Source organism: Chrysochloris asiatica, unplaced genomic scaffold, assembly GCF_000296735.1.
Source record: "Chrysochloris asiatica unplaced genomic scaffold, ChrAsi1.0 scaffold00053, whole genome shotgun sequence".
Classification (NCBI taxonomy): Eukaryota; Metazoa; Chordata; class Mammalia; order Afrosoricida; family Chrysochloridae; genus Chrysochloris; species Chrysochloris asiatica.
Window position 1 is genome coordinate 16,309,072 of NW_006408571.1, and position 26,163 is coordinate 16,335,234.

The following is a 26,163-nucleotide window of genomic DNA, read 5'->3' on the forward strand; positions in this document are numbered from 1 at the left end:
CATACTTATTCAACTTGTATGCTGAGCAGATAATCCGAGAAGCTGGGTTATATGAAGAAAAACATGGCATCAGTATTGGAGGAAGACTCATTAACAACTTGTGATATGCAGATGATGCAACCTTGCTTGCTGAAAGTGAAGAGGACTTAAAATACTTACTGATGAAGGACTTAAAATACTTACTGATGAAGATCAAAAACCACAGCCATCAATATGAATTGCATCTCAATGTAAAGAAAACAAAAATCCTCACCACTGGACCAATAAACAACATTCTTATCAATGGAGAAAAGATTGAAGTTGTTAAAGACTTCATTTTTCTTGGACCAGCCATCAACACTCATGGAAACAGCAGTCAGGAGATCAAACGACATATTGCATTAGGCAAATCTCATGCACAAGACCTTTTTCAAGTGTTGAAGAGCAAAGATGTCAGCTTGAGGACTAAGGTACGCCTGACCCAAGACATGGTATTTTCAATAACTTCATATGCATGCGAAAGCTGCACAGTGAATAAGGAAGATCATAGAAGAATTGAGGCATTTGAGTTATGGTGTTAAAGGAGAATATTGCAAGTACCATGGGCTGCCCATAGAACCAACCGATCTATGTTGAAAGAAGTGCAGCTAGAGTGCTCCTTGGAGGCCAGGATGGCCAAACTTTGTCTCATACTTTGGACATATTGTCAGGAGGGACCAGTCGCTTGAGAAGGATATCATGTTTGGTAAGGTGGAGGGTCAGTGAATAAGAGGAAGGCCCCCAGCAAGATGGATTGGCACAATGGCAGCATCAATGGGCTCAAGCGTGGTAACAATTGTGAGGTTGTTCCAGGACTGGACAGTGTTGTGTTCTGTTGTACACAGGGTTGCTGTGAGGCGGTACTGATGCGATGGCACCCAACAACAGCTCTCCAAAGTCACCCTTCTTTTGAGGGTGTCAGCCTTTGAGGGGGTCACCCTCATATGGAGACTCGACTCCTCCCTCCCTGTTGCCCGGATGTGAGGCCCTGGGTCTCACACAGGATGGTTTGGGCTTCAGCACTCACACACTTCTCTGATTTCCAGCCTCTAACAGTTTCCCTTACTCTCTTGTAAGCTCAGTGATGAATTTGTAAGCAGGTTTACTATAATTGTAGCCAATGTCTCTACTTCTTAAAAGGTAGGTAGGTTTTGGATTTTCTGGGCTTACTGTTGATTTTTCTTTTCATTATTGTTGTTTGTTTAATATCTCTAGTTTGCCTAACTGCTAAAAATGCAAATCTTGGTTTGATTTTGTTTTTATTTGATTTTTCCTTTGTTGCAAGGATTCTTAACCTAGGTACAAGGACCTCTACTTGCAGGGGAGTCCCTGAACCAACCCCCATGATACAGTATGTAAGTGTCTAGTGCTACAATAGCAGTGACACCACAAGTGGATGGCTCTAACAAACAGAAACACTTTCTCACAATTTTGTTGTTAAGTGCTATCAAGTTAGTTTTGACTCAGAGTTGTTGTTGTTGTTGTTAAGTGCCGTCGAGTCGATTCCGACCCATAGCGACCCTGTACAGGGTTTCCAAGGCTGTAAATCGTGACAGGAGTAGAAAGCCTCATCTTTCTCCCGCGAGGCGGATGGTAGTTTCGAACTGTTGACCTTAAGGTTCGCAGCCTGATTCGTAACCGATTGGCCCTGTTGTATAAGGTTTCCAAGGATCAGCTGGTGGATTTGGATTTGAACCTCCAGTGCTATACCAGAAGTCTGAATTCAAGGCACACGGGCTCTAAGGGAAGGCTTTATACCAGCTGTAGGGGAAGCTCCTCATCTCATTTCAGCTTCTGTTCCTCAGTTTGTCCATTTTCATTTGGCCTTGACCTGTCTCCCTCCATCTCTTTTTCTCTGTGCTTATCTTGAAGATGATTGGATACTGACATGTCATCATTAGCATAACAAAGCAACCCCATTCTCAAATGGAATTATATCCACTAGATAGGGTTAGCCTTTACAAGACGTATATGAGGGAGGGGAGGATGACACTTATTTAATCCAAAACATCTATCTATGTGTTTGTGGGGCAGAGGGGGAAGTGTCCATAATTTTCATAAGATTTGCAAATTAGCCAACCTTGCTTTCTTGATTTGATAAGCCTGTAGGCTTCTTCTTACCTACAGGGTAAAAAGTCCAAGTTCTTTGACATATGATCATTGGGATATCTAAGAGCCTTTGCTGCTTTCTAGCCTCTATCTTGCCCTTCCCTGCCTCTTTACAACCAAAATGCATGTCGACCTCACACGTAACAAGTATTTCTTACGTCCATGTCTTTGCCCACCAGCCCTCCTTGGAAACCCTGTACAGGGTCACTCTGAGTTGGGATCGACTCAACGGCACATAACAACAAATGTCTGCTTATTCTTTCTCTTCTGTTTGAAGTGCCCAGATGTAACCACAAACTAGATGCCCACCAACCAGTTTTACTCCCGTTCATAATTTTAAGTTTAGTTCTGAAAGAATGGTGATGGTGGTGGTGTGCCGTGGAGTCGGTTCCAACTCATAGGGATCCTGTCCAAGGCTGTAAATCTTTACTGGAGCAGAAAGCCTCATCTTTCTCCCATGGAGCCGCTGTAGTTTTGAACTGCTGACCTTGAGGTTAGCAGCCCAATTAGTAACCACTACGCTACCAGAGCTCTCTGAAAGGATATAAGTAGATAATTTATAAAAAATACATAAATGTCTAATAAATATCATTTATTATAAAAACAAAAAGTTCACACAATGTAACACTAAAATGATGTTGTAGAAGAATATTTAATTACAGGAATATTTATGATACTTTGAGTCAAAAATAGTTATGAAATGATATGTACAGGTATATTCTAATTTTGTAAATAATATCGTATCACAGAAAAAAAGACTAGGATATGCACAAAATTTAACAGTAATTATCTCTAGTAGATTACAAATGATTTTTATATCCTTGTTAAATTTTTCTAAATTTTCTGTCATAGAGGTATTACAATAAAATAATAATAAAAATTAATTTGAAAGAAAAGTACATATTTTAGACATGCCCTCCTCCTAGGAGCTTTCCTTACCATCTGCTAACTGGCTGGGTCAGGTCCCCATCCTCTCTGGTCTCATAATACTCTATGAATAGCTTTATTACTTGAATATGAATAGCTATTGCATGTTTGTATTACCTTCCATAAACCAGGGGGAATCTGAGAAGGAGAAGCAGATCTCTATGGTCCAGAGATGCCTGGATGTAATAAGTACTCAGTATATGCCATCCAAACCATTGTGTATGTTCAGTATATGGTGCTGTGTGCTGCCGAGTCAGTTCCAACTCATAGCAACCTGTAAATGTTTATGGGAACAGAAAGCCTCATCTTTCTCCTGGGGAGTGGCTAATAGATTCAAACTGCAGGCCTCGTGGTAAGCAATCCAACATGTCACTCACGATACCACCAGGACTCAATATACATGTTTGGATAAATAAATAATATATAAAATATTGTTTGATATTACCGATTGTTGTGTCCTGGCTTGGTACTATAGAATAAGCATTGGACTGCTAACCATAAGACCAAACCCACCAGCTGCTCCTAGGAAATCCTATATGCAGGGTCGCTATGAGTTGGAACAGCCTCAAGGGCACTTAACAACAACAAGAAGAAATTAGCATATTTGTGCTGTTACATTAATACAGCATTCCCTGGAGAAAGGGGCTTTGTTTTTTGTGTGTGTGCCTTCCATGTCTAGCTTGTGATCTGCTCCATTTTGACAATGTCTGCCTTAAAGACACCACCATTCTTAAGGTGGCAGTTAATGCAGTTGCAGGTTTAAAACCCAAATGATCCTTCTGAATGGGCTGTATTTGGCTAGTGTTCAATGCTGCAGGGAACACAGTGACTTACTTAGGGACATAATGCACTCATAAGGTTCATCTAGAACCTAGTATTGTGATGATGTCATTACGGACGGAAATCATTTTATGACAGAGAGGTAAATATTACTCTGACACTGTGTAATTTTCCAGTTTTTGAGCAGTCAATTTGGACTTATTTTGCCTCTTTATAATTTTCTGAGTGCCAGTTCTTTAAATTAGGAGAAATGTTTAAACTATCATTATGTTTCTAATGAAGCTATAGAATACCAAAATATCTTATAATTAAAATATGTAGTGTTTATGACAAGTAAATCTTTCTCTAAACTATTCTTCAGCGTCTCATTGCTAAGACACAATAGTTTTTCCTTATATTTTGATATTTTGGAGAACAGATTGTATCTCCTAATCAGTACTATATAAAAAGTACTGATTTTTTGTAATTGTTAGTATCCTAGAATTGAATAAATAGTTAATATTGCTGCATGTGTGGATTTTATTATTAGTGTACTGATTATTACTAATTAGACGAATTAAAAACAATATTGAAATCAATTCTACTCTTAAAAGAACGTCTTTCTAGTTAAATAAATTGATTTTTAAATTAGGGAAATCTTAGTACCTATTGTCTTTGTTGTTTTTATATGCAATTTTGTTCTTGTTGTTATTAAATGTTGTCAAGTTGGTTCCAACACATAAAGACCCTGTATAGGATTTCCTAGATTATAAAACTTTATGGGAGCAGAAAGCCTCATCTTTCTTACATGAATTGACTCGAGCCACCAGCCTTGGGGTTGAAAGTTTAGTGCTTATCCTATAGTACCACGAGCACTTCCAATATTCAGTTTTGATGTTGCTGTTGTTAAGTGCCATTGAGTCAGTTCCAACTCATAGCATCCCTCTATAGGGTTTTTGAATAACGACTGGTGAGTTTGAACCTCCGACCTTATAGTTCAACCTTGCAGTCCAGTGCTTATCCAACAGTATCACCCCCAGACTCCATATGCATTTTTTGTTGTTGTTGTTAGTGCTGTGGAGTCTCATGTTGCTGTTGTTAAATGCTGTCGAATTGGTTCCAAATCCATAGCAACCCTGTATAGAGTTTCCAAGGAGTGATTGATGAGCTTCAACTGCCAACCTTGTGGTTCAAACTGACTTTGCAGTCCAGTGCCTTAACCCCTTAACCCACAGCGCCATACCAGAAGTCTATGGAGTCTCATAGTGACCCTGTATAGGGTTTCCAAAGAGCGACAAGTGAGTTTGAACTGTCGACCTTGTGTTTCACAGCCCAGTGCTGATTATATATAGTTTAGAGTTGTACAAAATATAATTGCATAGAAGCATTTGGTTGTTTGGAGATGCTAGTAAATTAGCTTGTCTCGTTTCAGATCACAAACGTTCACAGTAGCCGGGCTCTTGATGTCCAGTTCCTAGACTCAGGCACTATGATGTCTGTAAAAGTAGCAGAGCTTCGGGAAATTCCACCTCGGTTCATACAAGAAGTGATTGCCATTCCACCTCAGGTACTTTCTGGGACAAGGCCAATCTGCTGAAAGAGATTCGAATGCAGTGTAATCGTCTTGTGAGATGCCCTCTCAGTGTTGATCTCATTAATGTTTGGAATCCTAGTTCTTAAGAAAATTGGAAACTGTCTAAATGTGGCTGCTTACTGGGTTTCAGAAGTAAAAGTTAGCTGACTTAGACAATCAGACCAGCCAAATTTATGGAATATTTTGTGACAAATGTCTGTTTTCAAGTAATTAGACTATATTTAGTTAGAGATTCTGTTTTAGTAATTAGATGGCAATACTGATTTCTACACAGTTGCAGTGTATTGTATACAAATATTTACTTCCAGAGTTCTTAGTTTACTTAGGTAACCATTCACACTGGGAATCTGTTGATTTTGAATCCTGTTCCCACAGATTCTCATTAAAAAAAGAAAAAAAAGATTCACTTAGCTTGTAATACTAACTGCAGAGATAGAGGACTTTCTCTGATTTTAGTAACTGCATTATTTTGAGTCTATAAGCATTAAGATCCCCTTCCAAGATTAAAAATAAAAGATTTTGTACCAAACCTCTTTTAGTGAGTGGAAGTTCTCATTATTTTTTAGTTACAAGATGCCTCTCCACTTATATTTGCGAGAAGGCATCTTATGCCACTAAAAGTCAGTGAGTAAAAGTAGCTGATCGTGGCTTTTATCATTTCTCTAAGTCTAATCACCCTCGCCTTTCCAAGCGATGACTATTACTGGAAAGCTGTTTAATTCATTTAAAGTATGTTTTCAGAATCATTTGTACTTTATTGTTGATCAGCCATAATAATACTGAAAATTGGTAGACCTTTAAGTGCTGCTGTCCTTGCTCTTAGCTCCTGTTGAGTTGGCGCCAACACAGGTGACCCCGTGCACTGCTTTGACTTAATCAATACCACTCGCCTTTGCATCCCCTTGTTAGAACATCTATTCAAGGCTGGAGGGGATCTCTTCCACTGCTTAGACATCTGAAATTCAGAGTACTGTATCCCCTCCCCCCCCACCAATCCACCCCCAAATCATAGGCACACGTCAATGTGCACTTGGGTATTTGCAAAAATTGTAAACCGTTGGCTTTATTTGCATTAGAATGTGATAGTGCCTTCTTTGTGCTTCAGCTTTAAAAAACATTAGAAATCGTTCATCTTAATTTAGATTTGCTACTTGATTGATGTGAGAACTCTTGGTTGAGGAAACCCTAGCCACCAGACAGCCCAGTTGTCCTAACTGCTTGACTAACAACGTCCTGACAACATCCTTGCCAAATCAGAAGTAGCAAATTGATGGACTGTAGACCCTAAAGGATCCGTGGATATTGGTTTTTGGTTTTCACAGTGTTTTCAAAACATGAATTAGTTGCCAAGATTTAAAAATCAGAAAATTTCTTAGCAAACTCCCCACTTCTAGCATCTCTTAACAAATGAGAAGCTGTGGAGTGACCATCTCAATTGGCATTGCTCCACAGGAGCTTTGGGAATGCTCCCATCTGGCTGTCTCTCTCCCTCCATTACCTGCCCAACCCTTACAAGCAGTAATGAGCACTCTGCTCTTAAGACACACCATCCCCACCAAAAAAAGTTCCACATACAGGCATCACAATGGAGACGTGGGGACCCTGGAGGAAGAGAGTTCACAGAGGGAGAAGGAAGCTCAGAGGAGAACGATGGAACCCTGGAAGTCAATCTCATTTCTACAAAATTGCCTCCACCCATTGTAAAAGGCTAACAGAAGGCTAACTGGGGTGGGGTGGGGTGTCTCTGAGGTTACCTTTTATTCCCTGCTCTTGCCAGTCCACTGAAAATGCGCTAATGGTGGGATGTAAAAACATGGAAGAAAATCAGGCATTGAGGTATCTGTGGATTTTACTTTTTCTTACTTTTCTTGGAGCCCAGTGCACAGGGGTTAAAATGCTCCACTGCTAACTGAAAGATCATCAGTTGCTTTGTGGGAGAAAGATGAGGCAGTCTGCCTCCATAAAGACTGCGGCCTTAGAAACCCTATGGGGCAGTTCTGCTCTGTCCTGGAGGGTCCCTGTGAGCTGGAATCAACTTGACTGCAGTGGGGTTTTTGGTGTACTTTTCTTAACTCATTACATCCTCCTTCCAAAGATGAGCATGATGCCTGTGCCCACAAGGTGCTCAACCACTGCAAAAAAAGCACTTAAGTCTCCAAAAAGAATTTTACACTGGGAGTCAAATGGTATCCAAATGACACTTCTTTTTGTAAAACTGTAGTTTGGGTGAAAGTTTATAGAGCAAATTCGTTTCCACTCAACAGTGTATACACGTTTTGTTTTGTGACCTTGGTTGCACTACCCTCAATGTCACAATACCTTTCCACTTCGTCCTCTGAGTGTTCCCTGTTTCTATTTGTCCCTTTTCTCTGCAAATGATATTTCATTGTTTTGAGTTTGTCTTAGAGGAAAATCCAGGCATGAGTCAGTCAACCTGAGTCTGTTTTACCATCCATGAAATGTGATCACAACACTATTTTTTTAATGTGTTGTAGGGCAAGAAGTACATGCAGTATCTGGTACAAGTCCAAAGTCAGATTAGGAATAAAGCAAGAAGATGCATAGAACCAGGAGCCTCATAGATGCTCAGATCCCAGGGCTGTTGGCATTAGCTATTGCTGCTGTTTGCTCTCTAGCTTGGCAACATCTAACTTGTAAAAAAATAATGTTGGCATTACTCATAAGTACTGACTTTAAGATGGTATGTTTGCCTTTTTGTTTTCATTTCAGGCTATTAAGTGCTGTTTAGCAGATCTCCCACAGTCTCTCGGCATGTGGACCCCAGATGCTGTGCTCTGGCTGAGAGATTCTGTTTTGAATTGCTCGGACTGTAGCATTAAGGTTAGTTGTCACACTGATCCTGTACATTTAGAAAGGAAGCAGGCAGCAAAGGGGGGGTCATTTGTTTTAGTGAAATAATTTTATTGTAAACTGATGCTTATGCATCCAATACAATTTTATAGTCAGGTTGGATAGATACATAGTTATGTTTCATAGCTTAATGGTTTTCTATTTAGCAAGTTATCCCATTTCTCCAGTATTATATGTAAGCCTGTGATAGGACCTGTTTGTCCTCTACTGAAAGGATATAGATGTCTTCTGGCCCCTTGTCTGTTAATCCCACAGAGGGCTCACATCTCTCTTGACAAATGCTTCTAAAATTACTTAAGTCCCCTGGTTTTTGTTTTTGTGTTTTTTTTTTTCTAATGTAGAATAGATTGTAAGCACATTGCTTACTTTATTCTTGGGTTTTGCTTCATTTTAAAAAATATATTCAAACTGGTTTACTTTTTGCTCTAGATCCTGTTTCTTTATCTGTACTTTTGCATCTTTGTATCAAAGACATTGCTCCTAATTCCAAGAATAGAAATGTAACGAGATATTTTTCTTTGTTGTTAACAGATGCAAATAGTGCTACCATTTGATACTTGCTTTTAACAATGAGAAAGAGTGGAGAGATATCTTTAAGAGGATCTTGAAATTTTTCAAGCTCACACTGATTTTCCTATCATAAGACTGCTGTAGGTTTATAGTGCACAACTGCACTTATGTGCCACTTGATATTGTTCCATTGTCACGTGACAATGAATATTGTTTTCTCAGCTACATTTTAAGTTCTCAAAACCAGGGTGTCAAATTCTCAATACAAATATTTTTTAATTAGTTGATTTAAAAAACTATACTCCTGTATCATAAATATGTGATACAGGAGTCCTGGTATGGCGCTGTGGGCTAATGCATCAGACTGCGAAGTCATTCGAACTGCAAGGACGGGTGGTTCAACCTCACCAGCTGCTCCTAGGAAACCCTATACTGGGTCACTATGGGTCGGAATCGACTCGATGGCACTTAACAACAACAACATCGTAAATATAGAAATGAACTAGCAGCCAGTATCTCCTTGCCACTTTGAAGGGTGAGTTTAAATAGATTCATCTCACTGGGGAAAATATGGAAGTACGTGGCTATGGATGGATTGGATTGTCTTCCTTTTTTCATGCCTGCTCTCACTTCTAGCCCTAGTTGATAAAACATAGACATGGCTTAGAAGTGTCTCACTTTGGGCATTCTTAAAATAAATCAGAAGAGCTGATGAGAATTACCAGTCAGCTAACCACTTGGGACACAGTGGTTCCGAAGTACAATTCCAGTTGTCTCTTAGTCAGTGTCTGCTCATCTCCCCTCTAGAGAAACAGCAGAGGGGGCTAGGCAGTCAAAAGGTCTCCTGGGTAAAAGGTACAGAGTCATACTGGGGCTTTCTTTCTCCCAAAGCCTCTCTTCTCCCATAAAATTGGAAGGGGGGAGAGGGTAGGAGAAAGACTAGCATTGCGCCGGGGATTAGGACCAGAGGTTCTTTGCAGTCTGAGGGCACAGACATTCTGCCCTCTTCATTACTGTGAAGAGTGGTCATTGTTGGAGCTGGCTGACCTGCACAGTGGGGGTCCTCCTTTGAGTATTTTGAACTTCCTGTGATAGGTTGTGTAAAACCATAATATATAGAATCCCTTTCCTTCTCAGTGATTATGCCTCTAGCAAGAGACAGTTGTTTTCTGGACTATTTTAACCTAAGAACCTATCCAGAGCTAGGATAACTCATTTATCTTAAATAAAATGGATTTTAGACTTTCTTGAAATTACTTATTGTAATATTTAGGATTCATATTATGACGTAGATTTCTTAAATTGTTTGTGTGTGTATGTGCCTGTGTGTTTTCCAAAGGTAACCAAAGTGGATGAAACCAAACGGACTGCACATATTTATTTATTTACTCCCAAGAACTTCCCTGACCCTCACCGCAGTATTAATCGCCAGATTGCAAATGCAGACTTGTGGAAGCATCAGGAGGATGTGTTTCTGAGCGCTGTATCTAGTGGAGCAGACGCTCCCACCAAAAGTGGCAACACCGCCATGTCGGGCAGCACTGGGGAGAATTTCAGGAGGAGCCTCACTGATAGCGTCAAAAAGACGGTGGAGTACCCCAGCTCTTTCCCCATGGATGAACTACCACCTCCCATCCACTTGTCAAAACCAGGGGAACACATGGATGTGTATGTGCCCGTGGCCTGTCACCCCGGCTACTTTGTCATCCAGCCTTGGCAAGAAATACATAAATTGGAAGTTCTGATGGAGGAGATGATTCTGTATTATAGTGTGTCGGAAGAGCGCCACGTAGCTCTGGAAAAAGACCAAGTGTATGCTGCAAAAGTGGAAAATAAGTAGGTCTTTGGACAAAGCATTATTTTATTGTACTCCTAAGAAAAATGCATAGAATGATAACTAAATGTCAGTAATCCTTGCAAGGGGGCTGACTTTGAACTGCATGCATGGGAAGTTGGAATGTGACACTGGCTCTGAAATTGTGCAATTTTCTAATTTTTAAAATGATGTTATTTATCAAAGGATCTACTAACTGTCATCCTATGAAAGCCTAAACTGAAGGTTTGAATGCTGTAGGGTTTTTTCTCTACTAGGAAATATTAAAAAAATATTTCTTCATCAGAAAATAATCAGGCTTTAATTGAGGTTTTCTTTAAAGTAAGATGTTTACATAGAAAATAGAAAGTACAGAGAAGCATAAGAAGAAAATTAAAATCAGTCCCTCAGATAGAACGCTCGTTCAATTAAATGTATTTCATTTTTTCTGTGCATCTTTATAAAATTGGGATATTATTACTAATATTTAATTTGTACCTGCTGTTTTCACATTAACATTATGTTGTGAAGATTTTTCTGGTGATGAAATTTCTCCATAAACATTTTTAATGGCTGACTAATACTTCATTATATGGAGAAATCATAATTATTATTCTCTTGTTATTTAAGGGTTTGTTTCTTACACAGGTTTCCTAGTATAACTAACGTTTAACATAAATACATTTTTGCATCTCTTGATTCTTTTTGCTATAAATTCCTAGAAAAGAAAGGACTTGTTGAAATGTTCCACGGTTCTTGATACATGTTGTCAGTTACTTCTCTGAGCGCTTGTGCCACCTTTTATAAGGTGCAACAATGCATATGTCACTGTTTGGCTGTAGCCAATGAGAACCATATTCCTTATTCATTTTATCACAATTGGATCACCACCCTCTGCTCCCCAAGTTCCCGCTGTGTGTAATGTTTCCACCCCAGGGAAGCTAAGCTCTCAGCTCACCTTTCCACACTCAGGCCTGGAGACTCCAAGATGGTACACCTTCCCCTGTCCTGCCATCTTTGCTGCCTTCTTCTGGGAAATGAACACACTTAATTGATGGACACAAAGAACTATCCTTCCCTACCCTCTTACCTCCCCCTCCAACGCACACACCTACACACACACTGTAAATATCAGTTTAACGGGTAAGACTGCTTGTATGTATATGCAATGTATTCATTCTTGCTTAAGGTAGCAAACAGACATGTATAAACTTTGTGATTTTTATGGGAGAAAATATCCAACTTTTAATTCTGAAAAGTGGAAAGTTTAGTAGCTTTCATTTTGAAAAAAAAACCAGTTTATGTAAGTGTCTCATTTAATTTTTTTGTATTTCATATTATTTACAACTTTAGGCATAAATAGATTTAACTCAATATGGGAACATTCTTTGTGTTAAATTTGCCTCAATCAGCGCTCTTTGTAGGATAATTTGATCACAGTTAAAACCAAGATAATGTTAACTCCTCACTATCTGAGGGCAATTTAATGAGATTAATCCAGCAGGCCCTGGGGAAGTCTACTTGGGGTGGCGTGGAGGGGATGTTATGTGGAAAAGGAGAACCCACCACTCAAAGGCCTCGATTGTGACACCTCAGACCCCCCCTCCCCATCCTCCAGGGACTTGAGCAGCTCTGCCCCCGGTTAATGCACACCTAGATAATAGATTGTTCATAAATTCATGAACTGCCTCAGAGTAAAAGTGTTTAGAGAGTCTGACTTTACATAAACCCTGTTCCCAAGATTGGAAAATTAAGATTTAGGATTTTCAGATACATTCTTAGTACATTGGTTTCAACTCTAGCTTTTGTTGTTTTGTGTGTGCCATCGAGTCCGTTCTGACTCACAGTGGTTCTATATAGAGTGTCTGAAAATGGCTGGTCGGTTTGAACTGCCAACGTTTTGGTTGCCAGTCCAGTTCTTATCCAACGTCACCACACTAAACTACAGATTCCCAGTATTCACCTGAACATTCTAAAGCTGGATCTCGGGGGTGGAACCCTGGAATCTGTGTTTAATACTTTGCAGGTGATTCACAGGCAGTCTTGCATGGTGCTTCTCAGTTAGTCAGAACTGAAGGCTTCATTTAAGCTATTACGTTTGAAAGTTGAAAGTGACACTGAAGTACAGCACGTTAAGTCTTCTGCAGGTTGTCTCCTCGTGACCTGTGCCTCTTTGGATGGGCTTAAAAGGCACAGGCCACCATCATTTGCCCTGTACAGTTGTATGAGGATTCTGCCCTTGATGGCAACTCAATGTTTTCAAATCCTTTACACTTACACAAAGTAGCAGCTTGCACCAAACTGGAATTTCCACGTGAAAATTTCTCTTCAGTTTGGTCTGATGATCTTGTTTATGTAACTTATTGTCATTTGTGGTGCAATAGTTGGATAAACAGCTACAAGGTCAACAGTTCAAACCTACCATTTGCTCCTTAGAAACTCTATCACTATGAGTCAGAACCGACTCAGCAACATCTACATGTTAATAATAGTAATAGCTTCTATTTGCCAAGTACCTGTCATACACCAAGTCATGCACTAGGGACTTTACTACATTATTTCTCTAAATTAGTATTAATTGCACATGAGGTAATTGAGGTGCAGACAACCCAGGGTGACAACTGGACAATGATTCAGGTGGAACCGTTAGCCCCAGAAGCGTGTGTACTTTTTATGTGCCTTGCTGCGTCTTCATGCTCCTGTGGCTTGTCTGAAGGTTTCTGGAGTTCCCGAAGCCCCCAGTCACATGCAGTATTAACATCAGCCTCTTTGTCAGTCCCTCCCTGTGTTTACCCTACAGTAGTGATGTGGGTGTCCTAGTCCCATCCTCAGGTAGTTGTGCTCTGGCTGTAGAATCTGGTGAGTCTGGTGATGTGTTGCCGTTAAGGGCTTGCTGTGAGCATTCCAGTGGACTTGGGCCTGCCATCCGAGGTAGAGCCGGACTCATACCCTTCAGGAGCAGACTGCTCCTTGGACACTTTCCTTTTAGACAGTACGAACAATCTTTCTTTTCTTAGTGTGACAACATTCTTTAACAGTGTCATCAAGACAATGCAACTGTAAAATGTCCCTTCAGATCTAAAGTCTAGGCTTTTGTCATTTTGATGGTGTTGAGGTGGGCCCTGAGGAGAAAACAGAATTTCTTCCTGGCATTTGGAACCCTGGATCTGAAACCATGTTCCTTTCTTCCTCCCTCCTGTCCCCCCTCCCCCCCACCCCCACCCCTAAATACACAACCCCAACCCCTTTTCCCCCATATCCTCCTACTCTTTCATATTCTTGATTCTAAGTAATGCGATTTTGAACTTTTGTTTTATAATGTCTTTGGTGTAATTAAAATGGTCAACTTGGCATTCACAACCATTTGTAATCTCTCCCCAGTCTACTGTCCCAACCTGGCTTTTTTCTTCCTTCCTCCATACAGTCTGTCTTCTAGCTGTATGGGAGTGCGTGCCGTGTTCCCAACCGCCTTGCCCTCTCTGGTCTTCTGTGCTTTTCTTCTTGTGCAATTCTTTAGCTTGGACGATGGGTACTGCTTGCTCTTTCCTCTTTCCATCTCCAAACACTTACCATAACCAAACGTAGTCCTTTTCTGTCTCCCAGTTTAGAATGAAGGGTCCCCTGGCCATGTCCTGATAGTGGTCTATGACATTTGTTTCACCCTGCTTAAAATGCGCTTGGCGCTTTATGTGCATGACTCCTTCACTAACTCTGTGAGATGCATTAAGTAAACAATTTCATCAAATGAACCATAGCAAAATAGAGAATAGTAACCTTCAAAAAAAAAAAAAAACCACAACGTCGTGGAAAAGTTCTGTGATACTATATAATCATTCACATTAAGCTGTTCTTTTTCATCCTAAAATGTTACTTTGCCTCAAAGCAGCTGTTAACTCTGTTTTATTTTCCTTTTTAATCCACTGCACACCTAGATGGTACAGAGTGCTTTTAAAAGGAATTCTGACCAATGGACTTGTATCTGTCTATGAGCTGGACTACGGCAAGCATGAATTGGTCAACATCAGAAAAGTACAGCCCCTCGTGGACATGTTCCGAAAGCTGCCCTTCCAAGCAGTTACAGCTCAGCTGGCAGGTAATTTCCGTGGAGTTTGAACTCACACTGCAAAATTGTTGATAGTGTCATGTTGTTTGTCCTGGCTACTTAGCTGTTGCTGAATCATTGCTCTATTAAGAGCCTCCCCTTAAGAAAGAAACAAGCAAACCATTCCTGATTGTAATGGAAATTTAATTTCCATTCTTTCTTTATTCCATTTTATAATGCAGCATTAAATATCAAATGAAACTTGTATCTGTAAATAAAATCTCCAGAAGCGATCCCATTCGGAGAAGAAGAACTATGAGATGGACTGTTTTATTATTGTTCAGCAATTAAAACAAGTCATTTTCTACAGTAATAGATCTAAGAAAGGCTGGTCGGACCCTTCAGTTATATGCCCTCTCTCTGTCCCAGGTGTGAGGTGCAACCAATGGTCTGAAGAGGCTTCGATGGTGTTTCGCAATCATGTGGAGAAGAGACCTCTGGTGGCTCTGGTGCAGACGGTTACTGAAAACACTAACCCTTGGGACCGGAAAGTAGTGGTTTATTTAGTGGACACATCACTGCCAGATACTGATATCTGGATTCACGACTTCATGTCCGAGTATCTGGTAGAGCTTTCAAAAGTTAATTAATCACTGCTTCTGAGACCTTGACAACTCATTCTGATTTTTTTAGCAATATCAAATCGTAGTAGGCTTAAAAAAAAAAAAAAAACCCACAAAAATCTTCTCTCTGCTCCCTGGTTCTGACCCTTGTGGGGGGAGGATTGTAAAGAATATATTTTGTTTGATAAGAGATATTTAACAAGTTTTGTTTTAACAAAGTTGACTTTTCAAAGAAAAATTGCTCTTGGATTATTACTGTAATATTAGAATAAAAATATTTATCAATGTAAAAACTGGCTACCTTGTGATTTCTAGTCCTTATGGTCTTAAAATGGAAAGATGAGGCTTTCTGCTCTCAAAAGGATTTATAGCCTCAGAAACCCTATACAGGGGCCCTAGGAGTTGGAGCCAACTTGAGAGTACTTAACAAAGGTCTTACAGTGGAATGTGTCCATGATGTTGTTTTCTTTGCAATTCTGGGGCCTTCTCTAGTTAGCTTTAGAATTTGATGAATTAATAATAAGTTGGAACCTGGGTGGTGAAAGCAATTTGCAATAGGCTGCTAACCTAAAGGTTGACGGTTAGAATCTCCACAGCTCCACTGAAGGAAGACCTGGAGATCTGCTGCCATGAAGATCACAGCCAAGAAAGCCCTGTGGAGCACAGTTCTGTTCTGTGACACACGGGGTCGCCATGAGTCAGATAGATTTGATGGCAGTGGGTTTGGAGTTTGGGGCTAGTGATAAGTCAGTCTTCCAGAGTTACAGCCACTCCCCAATTTTAAAAGAAGAGAAACAAGTCCCAGAGAGATGCACTTTGCCCTAACATCACTCTGGTCTGAGACAGGATTAACCTCAAGGCCTGGAGCCTTCGAGCCCAGGATACATTCCGGAGTGCCACACAGCCCCTGAGCTGGTCTGTCTTAGAGGAGGTGCTCACACCACTGCTCTGGGGCCTCTGCTTCTGTTTGAGAGGCTCCTCTCCTGGCGGCTGAGAGAAATCAGGTAGGTACCTGCCACCTGCTAATTGTCTCTGACCTTGTTTTCTTCATCAGACCCTCTGATGAGCTTTAAGCAGATGTTTGGTAATCACTGTTTTTGGAATTACAGATGCTTTCTCAGTATCATACTTCCACCTTTTTTTTTTTTTTTTTTTAATTACCCTGGTGTGTTAGTGTGTCCCGAATCAGGTGGTCACCAAACTGTGTGAAGAGTTCACATGAGCATCTCAGACAAGCCAGCATGCCCCTCGTCAGCCCTCCTTTCTCCAAAGCTTGAGTGGTTTCCATTGTCCAGAGAGTATAGGCTATCCATAAGAAAAATGAGCAATACACTTGAACCAAACACTTCATAAAAGAACAAAAGGTGCTCAAGCCACTAGAACACAGGGAAATACAAATTCAACCATCAAGAGAGCTGTACCAGAATGAACATCAGTGTGCAGAATGACTACCATGTTTCAGTCGGTTTCAATCCCAAACATTGAGGATGTAAAACTCCTGTGCAGATTGGTATAACGGCTTTGGAAGAATTCAGCATTATCTCTACTAAAGTTGAAAGTAGGCATTCTCTGTGAGCCAGCATTATCAACAGAAATGTGTGCACCAGTACACAGATACTGGGTAAAGAATGTTCACAGTAGCACTACTTAGGAGAGTTAGGATCTGGAAAGAACTTAACTAGCTATTTTAATGGATTTTTGAAAATCTGTGGTACAGAGTCACACAATGGAATTTGTTCACACTCGTTATATTGTGGAGAGAACTACCGAATGAGGTTGGACAAATTACAGCTGTTAGGAAACAATGTGGTCTAATCCTTCAACGTGAAGCTGAGCAAGTGGAGGCAAACTGGAGAAAGAAGAGGAGAGCGAGGAAGCCATCATCCACTGGAGGAATTTGAGACTACAAGGAGCCTGAGGGGCCGTCTGGTTTACTGGCAGTGTGACAGGTGATTTCTTGACCGGATTGGCCTGAAGCTGCACACTGAAGTTGTCTGTACTTCAATGCATAGTCTTATTCCACAACAATTTTGTTTGAAATAATCTGAAATAGTAAATCATTGCCTTATTTAAATATACATATGAAAACTCCTTTTAAAAGCATTCTCTTACAGCTAGAATGCATTTTAGTGGAAAAAACACTATTTTTTTGAATGAACGTTTCTCACCAAGATTAAAAAGAGTTGATTTTACTAGTCTTGGTGTAGTGTTGTAGGATAAGCACTGGACTGCTAACTGCAAGATTGGCAGTTCAAATCACCAGCTGATCCCCAGATACCCTATACAGGCAGCTATGAGAGAGAACCAACTCGACGGCACTTAGCAGCAACTACTAACCTGGGGGGTAGACATTGGGCTACTAACCAAAGGATACTTCAAAACTACTAGCCACTATGTGGGAGAAAGATAAGGCTGGCTGCTCTCATAAACATTTGGAAACCATATCTTACATATAGAGTCCTGGTGTGGTACTGTTGGATAAGCACTGGACTGCTAACTACAAGGTCTGTGGTTCAAACCCACCAGCTACTCCTCAGAAACCCTATACAGGGTCATTATGAGTCAGAGCCAACTCAAAGGTACTCTACCAACAACTCTATATAGTCACTGTGAGTAGGGCTGTGAATTCAGCTCAGTGGCAGTGGGTTTGGTTTTGGGTGTGGACCTATTTCACCAAAAGCTTTCATGTAATAATTCAAAAAGAGACTTTTCCTATATCCGTACAAATTCCTTTGACTTTGTTATTTTTTTAAATTAAAAACACTTAAAATTTCTGCTTGGGCTTAAGTGATTTGTTCTGGAAAACATACTGGCTTTCTAGAAACTATAGTTATGTGCTGTTGAGTCGGTTCTGACTCACAGAGACGCTGACTAGGGTTTCCAAGAGCAACTGGTAGACTGTCAACCTTCTAGTTACCAATTAGTCCAGTGCTTACCCTATGGCAGCACACCAGGACCCAAGATACATTGCTTCATTTGATGGTGGGTATTTTAGCTGGTGGAGTCCTGATACGGCACTGTGGATTAATGTGCTGGACTGCAAAGTTGGTTTGAACCAAAGGGCGGCAGTTCCAACTCACCAGTTGCTCTTCAGAAACCCTATACACGGTCACTATGAGTTGGAACCAACTCCACAGCACTTAACAACTAACCTTAACTTGTGAGTTTGCACACTATTCTCTCAGTATAAAGAGCAGCATCCACTCTGAACTACAAACAGTATGATAATAAAATTGTTATAAAACCTCCGTCATACCAGACTTAGCTGGGCTGCTGGTAAGTGAAAGAGGTCGTTATTTCAATCAGAGGAGGTCAAAGTGGACCATTCTCTCTTACCTATTTTGTTGTTGTTGAAATTATGCACAGTAAAACATCAATTCAACAGTTTCTACAAGTACCTTTTAGTGACATTGTTTACATTCCTTTGAGCTGTACAACCATTTTCACTCTCCTTCCCCAGCAACACAAATTCACTGCCCATTAAGGTTCCTATCTGAAGAGAGGCCCTGATGGTACGGCTCACCAGCCACTCCCAGGGGAAAGATGTGGTGCTCAGTCTGTTTCTGTTAAGGTCTACAGCCTTGAATATTCTGGGGGCAGTCCTCTGTCCTGTAGGGTCAACTCTTTCAAGTGGCTGTTGTCAATCAACTTGACCCCATCTAGAAGATAATTCTTGGTGGTGTGCCACTGAGTTGGTTCTGATTCATAGCAACCCTGTCTAGGGTTTCCAAGACTGCAGATCTTTATGGGAGCAGAAAAGCTCTTCTTTCTCCCCCAGAGTGACGGGTAGATTATAACTGACATTGTGGTTAGCAGCCCAGCTCATAATCCACTATGCTAAATGCAGTAAATGCATAATACTTAAGGCAGATAGTTGTTTTTATCCATTTAACTTTTTTTAAGTTTTTATTGTGAATTGAGTGATAATTTACATGGGAGAACATCAGCTTTACACCATCACTTCATTACAATGATTACAGTTCCCTCTGCTCATCATCATTCAACAATATTTGGTTCTATTCATTCCCTCTGGGGTTTTGTTGTTGGTTTTTTTGTTTTTTGGAGGGAACATACACAAAAACACTTAGGAATATATAATAATTTAAACAGCCAAAGGTCACATTCTACAAGCCTGCCTCCTGGCTGCCAGCACTCAGCCTTTTTTTTCCATGAGTCTAGAGTCCCCAGCTGCTCCCTCTCTCCATGTCCTCAGCTCTAAGGCAGACATTTTTTACTGTTGTTGTTATATGTCATTGAGTCGGTTCCAACTCACAATGACCCTATGCACAAGAGAACGAAACACTGCCCTGTCCTGTGCCATCCTCTCAATTATGTGTAAGCCTGTTGTTACTACCACTGTGTCAACCATCTCATTGAGGTCTTCCTCTTTCACTGACCCTCTACTTCACCAAGTATGATGTTCTCCAAGGACTGATGCCTCCTGACAACATGTCCAAAGAATAAGACATGATATCTCACCACCCTTGCTTCCAGCTGTTCTTCCAAGACAGATTTGTATTCTCTTTGTTCTTCTGACAATCCACGGGATGGTCAATATTCTTCGCTAACACCATAATTCAAATACATCAGTTCTTCTCTGGTCTTCCTTATTCATTGTCCAGCTTTCACATGCATATGAGGCAATTGAAATACCAAGTCTTGGGCTGATTTTTTTGCTCTTTAAAACTTTAAAGAAGTCTTTAGAAGCAAATTTGCCTAACACAATGAGAAGTTCAATTTCTTGACTACTGATTCCATGAGTATGGATTGTGGATCCAAGCAAAATGAAGTCTCTGGCAACTTCAATCTTTTCTAGGTATATTATAATGCTATTTATCCAATTGGGAAGATTTTTGTTTCTTCTGTATGGATTGCACATTGAGGTTTTCTGCAGTCCTCGATTTTCATCAGTAAATATTTTAAGTTCTCTTCACTTTTAGGAAACAAGCTTGCATCATTTGCATATCACAGTTTGTTAATGAGTCTTCCTCTTGTCCTGATGCCACATTCTTCATATAACCCAGCTTCCTACAATCCAACAAATCTGGAGCTGGAATGTTTGCTCAGCATACAGATTGAGTAAGAATGGTAAAAGAACACAACCCTAGAGCACATCTTTCTTCATTTTAAACCAGTCAGTGCCCCCTTGTTGTGTTTGAAGGACTGCCTCTTGTCTGTACAGATTCCTCATGAGCACAATTAAGTGTTCTGTAATACCCATTCTTCACAATATTAACCATCATTTGCTATGATCCACACAAAGTTTTTGCATCCTCAATAAAATACAAGTAAACATCTTTCTCTGCTTTCAACCAAGATTCATTTGACTTTACCAGTGATAACCTTTCTCCCACATCCTCTCTTGAATCCAACTTCAATTTCTATCAGTTCCCTATTGATGTATCACTGCAATTGCTTTTAAATTATATTCAGTAAAATTTTATTTGCATGTGATAGTAATGATATTGTTTGATGAATTCCGTATCAGTTGGGTCACCTTCCTTTGGAATGGGTGAAAATATGGATCTCTGGAATTAGTTGACCAGGTAGCTATTTTCTAAATGACTTGGAATAGGCAAGTGAGCACCTCTAGTGCTGCATCAGTTAACTGAAACATATCAATGTATATACCATCAACTCCAGAAGTCTTGTTTTGCACCAACGTCTTAAGTGCAGCATGGACTTCTTCCTTCAGTACTATCAGTTCTTGATCATAGTCTACCTCTTGAAATGGTTGAATGTCAACCAATTCTTTTTGGTACAGTAACTCTATTCCTTCTATCTTCTTTACATGCTTTCTGTATCATTCAAAAGTTTGCCCACTTGTTGTTATTTAGTGCCATCGAGCGACCTGTGTGGCTGGTGAGCTTGAACCGCTGACCTCGCGGTTACAACCAATCTTGCAGTGCAGCACATTTACCCACAGCACCACACTAGGACTCCTACCCTTCAATCTTGCAAGACAAGGTTTGAATATTTTCTTCAATTCTTTCAACTTGAGAAATATTGAGTGTGCTTTTCCCTTTCCGTTTACTAACTCCAGGTCTTTGCACATTTATTATAGTAATTGACTTTGTCTTCTCAAACAGCCCTTTGAAAATTTCTGTTCAGTGTTTTACTTCCTCATTTCTTCCAGTTCCTTTAGCTTCTCTAAGCTCAAGAGCAAGTTTGAGTCTCTTCTGACATTGGTTTTTATCTTTTCTTTCTTTTTTTTTTTTTTAAATGATTTATTGTGAATTATGTGATAGTTTACATGGGAGAATATTACTTTTACATTCATTCCATCGTATATATCGTCTCATTGCCATGGTTACAATCCCTTCCATGCAATCCTTCCCCCGTGCCCCTCAGGTCTTCAGCACATCTTTTCTTTCTTTTAAGTGACCTTTTGCATTCTTCATGTATGATGTCCTTGATGTCATCCCATATCTCTTCTGGTTTTCAGTCATTAGTGTCTAATGTCAAATTTGTTCTTGAGATAGTCTCTAAATTCATGTGGAATTGCTTGGTTTTAAGACTTTAAGGAGAATTTTTGGTTTAAGATTTAAAGATAAATCTCAAGGAAATAACCAGGGGTTCATCCAGCCTTCGTGGATCCAGGAAGTCTGGAGTCCATGAGAATGGGAAGTTCTCATCTGCATTTCTCTTCTACTATGAAATCTTTCACCAAAATCTTACCGCCGTTTCTTTAAGGACATCCCATTCTTAAATTCTAGAGTCAGGCAGGTGAGAAAATCTGCTTACCTTTTCCCAGATAACACCTGTGGCTTTAACTCCTGGTACAAGTCGGGAACCCGAGATTTAGGAGGAGATCAGCACTGATCTGGTCCCAGAGTGGGGCTTCCCGGTGGCCCCCCAGCGGGTGTCGGTCCCCAGGCCAGGACGGTGGGAAGTCTTGGCGCCCTCGAGTGGAGGGGAAGGGAATGAAGGAACAGCGGTGGGCGGGGCGGGGCTCGGTGACAGCGGAGCGGGTCCCGCCCCTGCCTCCCACCCGGGAGCCCACAGCGCCGCCTGGGAGCTCATCCAGCCCCGCGCTCTGCTAGCCGGCCGCCCGCCCGAGCGCTGCTGTGCCGCCCGCGCCCTCCCTGGTCCCTGCGTCCGTCCCGCCGCCGCCTGCGCTCGCCCCCGGCCCCCGTGGCTTTGCGTTCCGGTAAGCCCCCCACTCGGTCTGGGGAACCCCTCACGCTCGTGGGGCTCCCTGCCCCCGTGCCGGTGCCCCAGCCATATCTGGGCAAAATATTCAGCTGTCGCCGCCGCCGCCAAGAGGGACTGAGCGTGGCTCCCTCTATAAATAGCCTCCGTGGCCGCTGCCGCCGCCTCAGGTTGCCTCCCGAGCTTGGGAGCCTGGGTCTCGGGGTCCGGAGCCCGCCGCTCCCGCCCCCGCCGCTCCAGGCCTCGGCGACCAGCCTGTCCCCGGGAGATGGACTGGGAGTCAGTGTGGAGGAGCGGAGCCGAGGCTCTGCTGCGCACAGGTGCCCGCCGGACCCGGCCACATAGTCCAAGGGTGGGATTGGGGGCTCGGCAGCGCAGGTGTGTGACTGGAAAAGTTTCTCCAAATGTGAGCGATGACGAGGTTTAAAAGACCACGCTAAGTGCGTCAGGTGGAGCGGCAACGAGCCGGGACAGTGGAGCCCCTTCTCTGCCGTCGCATCGCAAGGTGGCCTTGGCCAGCGCCCCTCCTTCTCTGGGCCTGGTTTGGTTCCCGTGGTAGGAGCCGCGGTGTGAGGGCGACAGGGCGCACTCCCGGCCGCCTGCGCTGCCCCAACCTGTTTGCTGGCTCGGACTGGGACCTAGGGGACACAGCTGCTACATCCGGGGGTGGTTTCGGAGACCAGAGACTGAGGTAGCCCCCAGATCCGGTTCATATCCGAGGGACCCACTGGAGCCCTTGGGATGACCTGAACTGTATACCCTAAGAAGTGCGTCCCTGGTGCTTAAGGGACTCTCCAGCGGGGATCCTGCATCGCCTTCTCAACGGGGCATGACTTAGATCCGCTGAACTAGGCAGGACCAGGGGTTTCAATCCAGCCGCTCCCTGGCCTCACTTAACCCATCTGTACCGAGCGGAACCTACACGCTCTAAGTCCTGGGGGCCACGCTGCACCGCCCTTTTTGTGCTTCATATTATCGCCCTGGTTGGCGGTGCTTGCCATCGCCCTTCGCCTCTCTGACTTTCTGAGATGACCCAGCTCAAGTCTTCCGTCTCCAAATCCCAGATCCTGAACCCAGGCGCTCAGCCCTCTGAGAGAGCGTCCCGAGGACCCCAACGTCCGCCCGGAGGTGATCACCATTTTGTTTTCCATGAGGGGTCGCAGAGCCTTCTGCTCAAGGTCACAGGTTGATGGCCACGTCAGGAGATGTGCTGTTTCCAACAGTCTTTCCCATCTCTGTCCCTGACCCTTCCTGCTGCACTGGGCAGGTCTTCAAGATCTGTGAGCACCGCCACCAAAATCCCCTCGTCTTTGATCCGATGATGTCCGGGACTTTCCTTTCTCAGACCATAGCGCCCTCATCTTGAAGTTTCCTTGTTTCTACTTTACTATTTTCTCTAAAGCCATCTCAAAACCTCACAGATAAAAAGATTAAAGGGAAACCAAACCAAACTCAAACCCAGTGCCACTGAGTTGATTCGTCTCATGTGCTGCAGAGTAGAAATGCGCCATAGGAGTTTCTTGCCAGGTCTTTCTTCTGCTATACCACCGAGTGGGTTCAAACCACGAATCTTTCTGTTAGTAGTCAAGCACTGACGTTTGTGCCACCTAGAAAGGGAACCAAATAACAAGGCGCATGTTAATTCGAGTCATAAACTAAACAGAATGTGCAAACAAGGAACGTGGCCCCTTTCAGCGTGTAATTCTTTTTAATAAGTGAGTCTTGCAAATATGTTTTAGCCCTTGGGCTCCTCCCAGCCTAGATGGAAAGCAAGTGCCCTCTAAATATAGCCTCCGCCCCAACTTATCAGGGCCCCACACCTTCTCCTCCTTCAGGGTGGGGAGGTGGCCTGCAGTGCAGGAAAAACTCCAAGTATGTAGTGGCCACTCTTAGTAACGGGAAGGTAGGTTGGCCTGGTGGTCAGGGCACCTGGCTTCAGCCCCAACTCTGCCACCCACACTCAGAGTGACGTTGAGAAAAGGGGGGTTGGACAAGAAGGTCTCTAGTGGACCTGGAACCAAGAGGATTTGGAGTTTCTTATGGAAAACTTTTTAGAGTAAAAAAAAAATAAAATGCCTGGAAAGAAATCCTGGGCAACCGGGGGTGAAGAAGGGGTGGCAGAAAGTGACTTCCTAAGAGCCAAAGGAGAAGTAGGGTTAGCAGTGCTAGTTGCTGCAAAGAGCCAAAGTAGGGTGAGAACTGGAAAGGGGCAGGGGAAACCACCCTAGTACCTCATACCTTGTGTTAGCCTCTGCAGGGGACAGAGACAGAAGTTAATGGATGCTGTAGAAATGGAGACAACATACAATTTTTTCTAAAAGCTTAGATGAGAAAGGAAGGGCCGAGGATGGTCATAGGAGCTGGGGACAGGGACAAAAGGGGAGGCAATGTGATGAGGACCCAAGGGCTGTCTGTATACTTGGGAGGTATAAGAAGGCTGTCTTAATCATCTGATGTCACAGGCCCTATGGTTGACTGAGTCCCCTGGGATGGAGTTGAGCAGAGAAAGGGTAAAATGAAGCCATGCCTGTTCAGGCTCCTGTAACCCTTCGGCTGGCTTCAATATCTGCAAAGAAGAGGGATGATGGGTGATGACTGTGGTCTAACCCTGCCCAGGCCTCGTGACTTTGATTTGCTTATTTCTGACATGACGTCATCCATCGACCACTCCTGCTGAGTCCTGTCCTAATGGCCTTTTTCCAGTCAATGTTTTGATTTTTCAGTCTCACTAATGGACCAGCCTGGCTGCCAACATTTTTAAAAAGGCAAGTTCACTCTTCAGTGAAAACCAGAATACCAGATAGATCAATTATTTGGCTTCTAGAATCCATTATCAGCTTAATGCCACAGATCTGTTTCTATAGAAGAACATGAATCAAATAGCATGATTCTGGGATTGTTTCCTCTCTATTGTTTCTTTTAAATTCTCCTTTGGTTAATCATGATAGTACCTGATGCTCTGCTTTTGATCATAATGAAAGAATGAGTTCCTTGAGGTCAACCTAGGATGTGTCTGGAAGGTTTTCTTCAGTGTTAGGAGGTACTGAGCCCTTGTCTGATCTGAAAAACCAAACAAACGTCAAGCATTTCTTCTCCTTCTCTTACGTACTTCTGCCTTTCTAATGGGGAAAGCAGGTTTGTGAAAGAGTTGAACCCTATTGGGCATGAGGAGGAAAGAAGAAGGGGAGCAGGACAAGATCTGCCCATGTGTCTCATATCATCTTCTTGGGGTTCCTATCCTGAGTCACCATTCATCCTGGGGCCTCTAGGGTCATGTCTCCAAGGTCGATTCCTGGAGATGATTCTGATGGGTGATGAGTTGTGATACCTGGGATTCCATACTCCATACCCAAGGGAATTGAGAGAAGCAGACGTGTCTCTTGACTTACTCAGTCTCCTCCACATAAATGTTGGTATCATTCCCAGCGCCGTTTTCCACCCTCTCACTGGGCAATCTCATTCACTCCCATGGCTCCAGACACTAACTGTAAACTCACAACTCCTAAATCCATGTGCCCAGCCTGTACTGTTCTCCTTAGCTCTAGGGATCTGTGGCAGAGCCAATTGTTGTTGTTAGAATCTGGAAAGTTGGTTTTGACTTACAGCAATCCTATGCACAATAGAGGATTCTATGGAGTCCTGGTGTGGAGCTGTGGGCTAATGCGTCAGACTGCAAAGTCATTTGAACTGCAAGGTCAGTGGTTCAAGCTCACCAGCTGCTCCTTGGAAACCCTATACAGGGTCG

At 42.3% G+C, this 26,163-nt stretch overlaps 1 protein-coding gene across 2 annotated transcripts in view; it reads left to right on the top strand.

The window, feature by feature from the left end:
* TDRD7 (tudor domain containing 7) overlaps positions 1-15,559 on the top strand; it is a 102,944-nt gene extending 87,385 nt beyond the window's left edge. For both annotated transcript variants that reach the window (XM_006863134.1, XM_006863135.1), the window contains 5 exons: positions 5,246-5,380; positions 8,138-8,248; positions 10,128-10,624; positions 14,534-14,694; positions 15,073-15,559. In XM_006863134.1, the coding sequence (XP_006863196.1) occupies positions 5,246-5,380; positions 8,138-8,248; positions 10,128-10,624; positions 14,534-14,694; positions 15,073-15,293 (1,125 nt within the window). In that variant the 3' untranslated portion in view covers positions 15,294-15,559. The remainder of the gene's footprint in view (positions 1-5,245; positions 5,381-8,137; positions 8,249-10,127; positions 10,625-14,533; positions 14,695-15,072) is intronic.
* Positions 15,560-26,163: the final 10,604 nt, after the last annotated feature.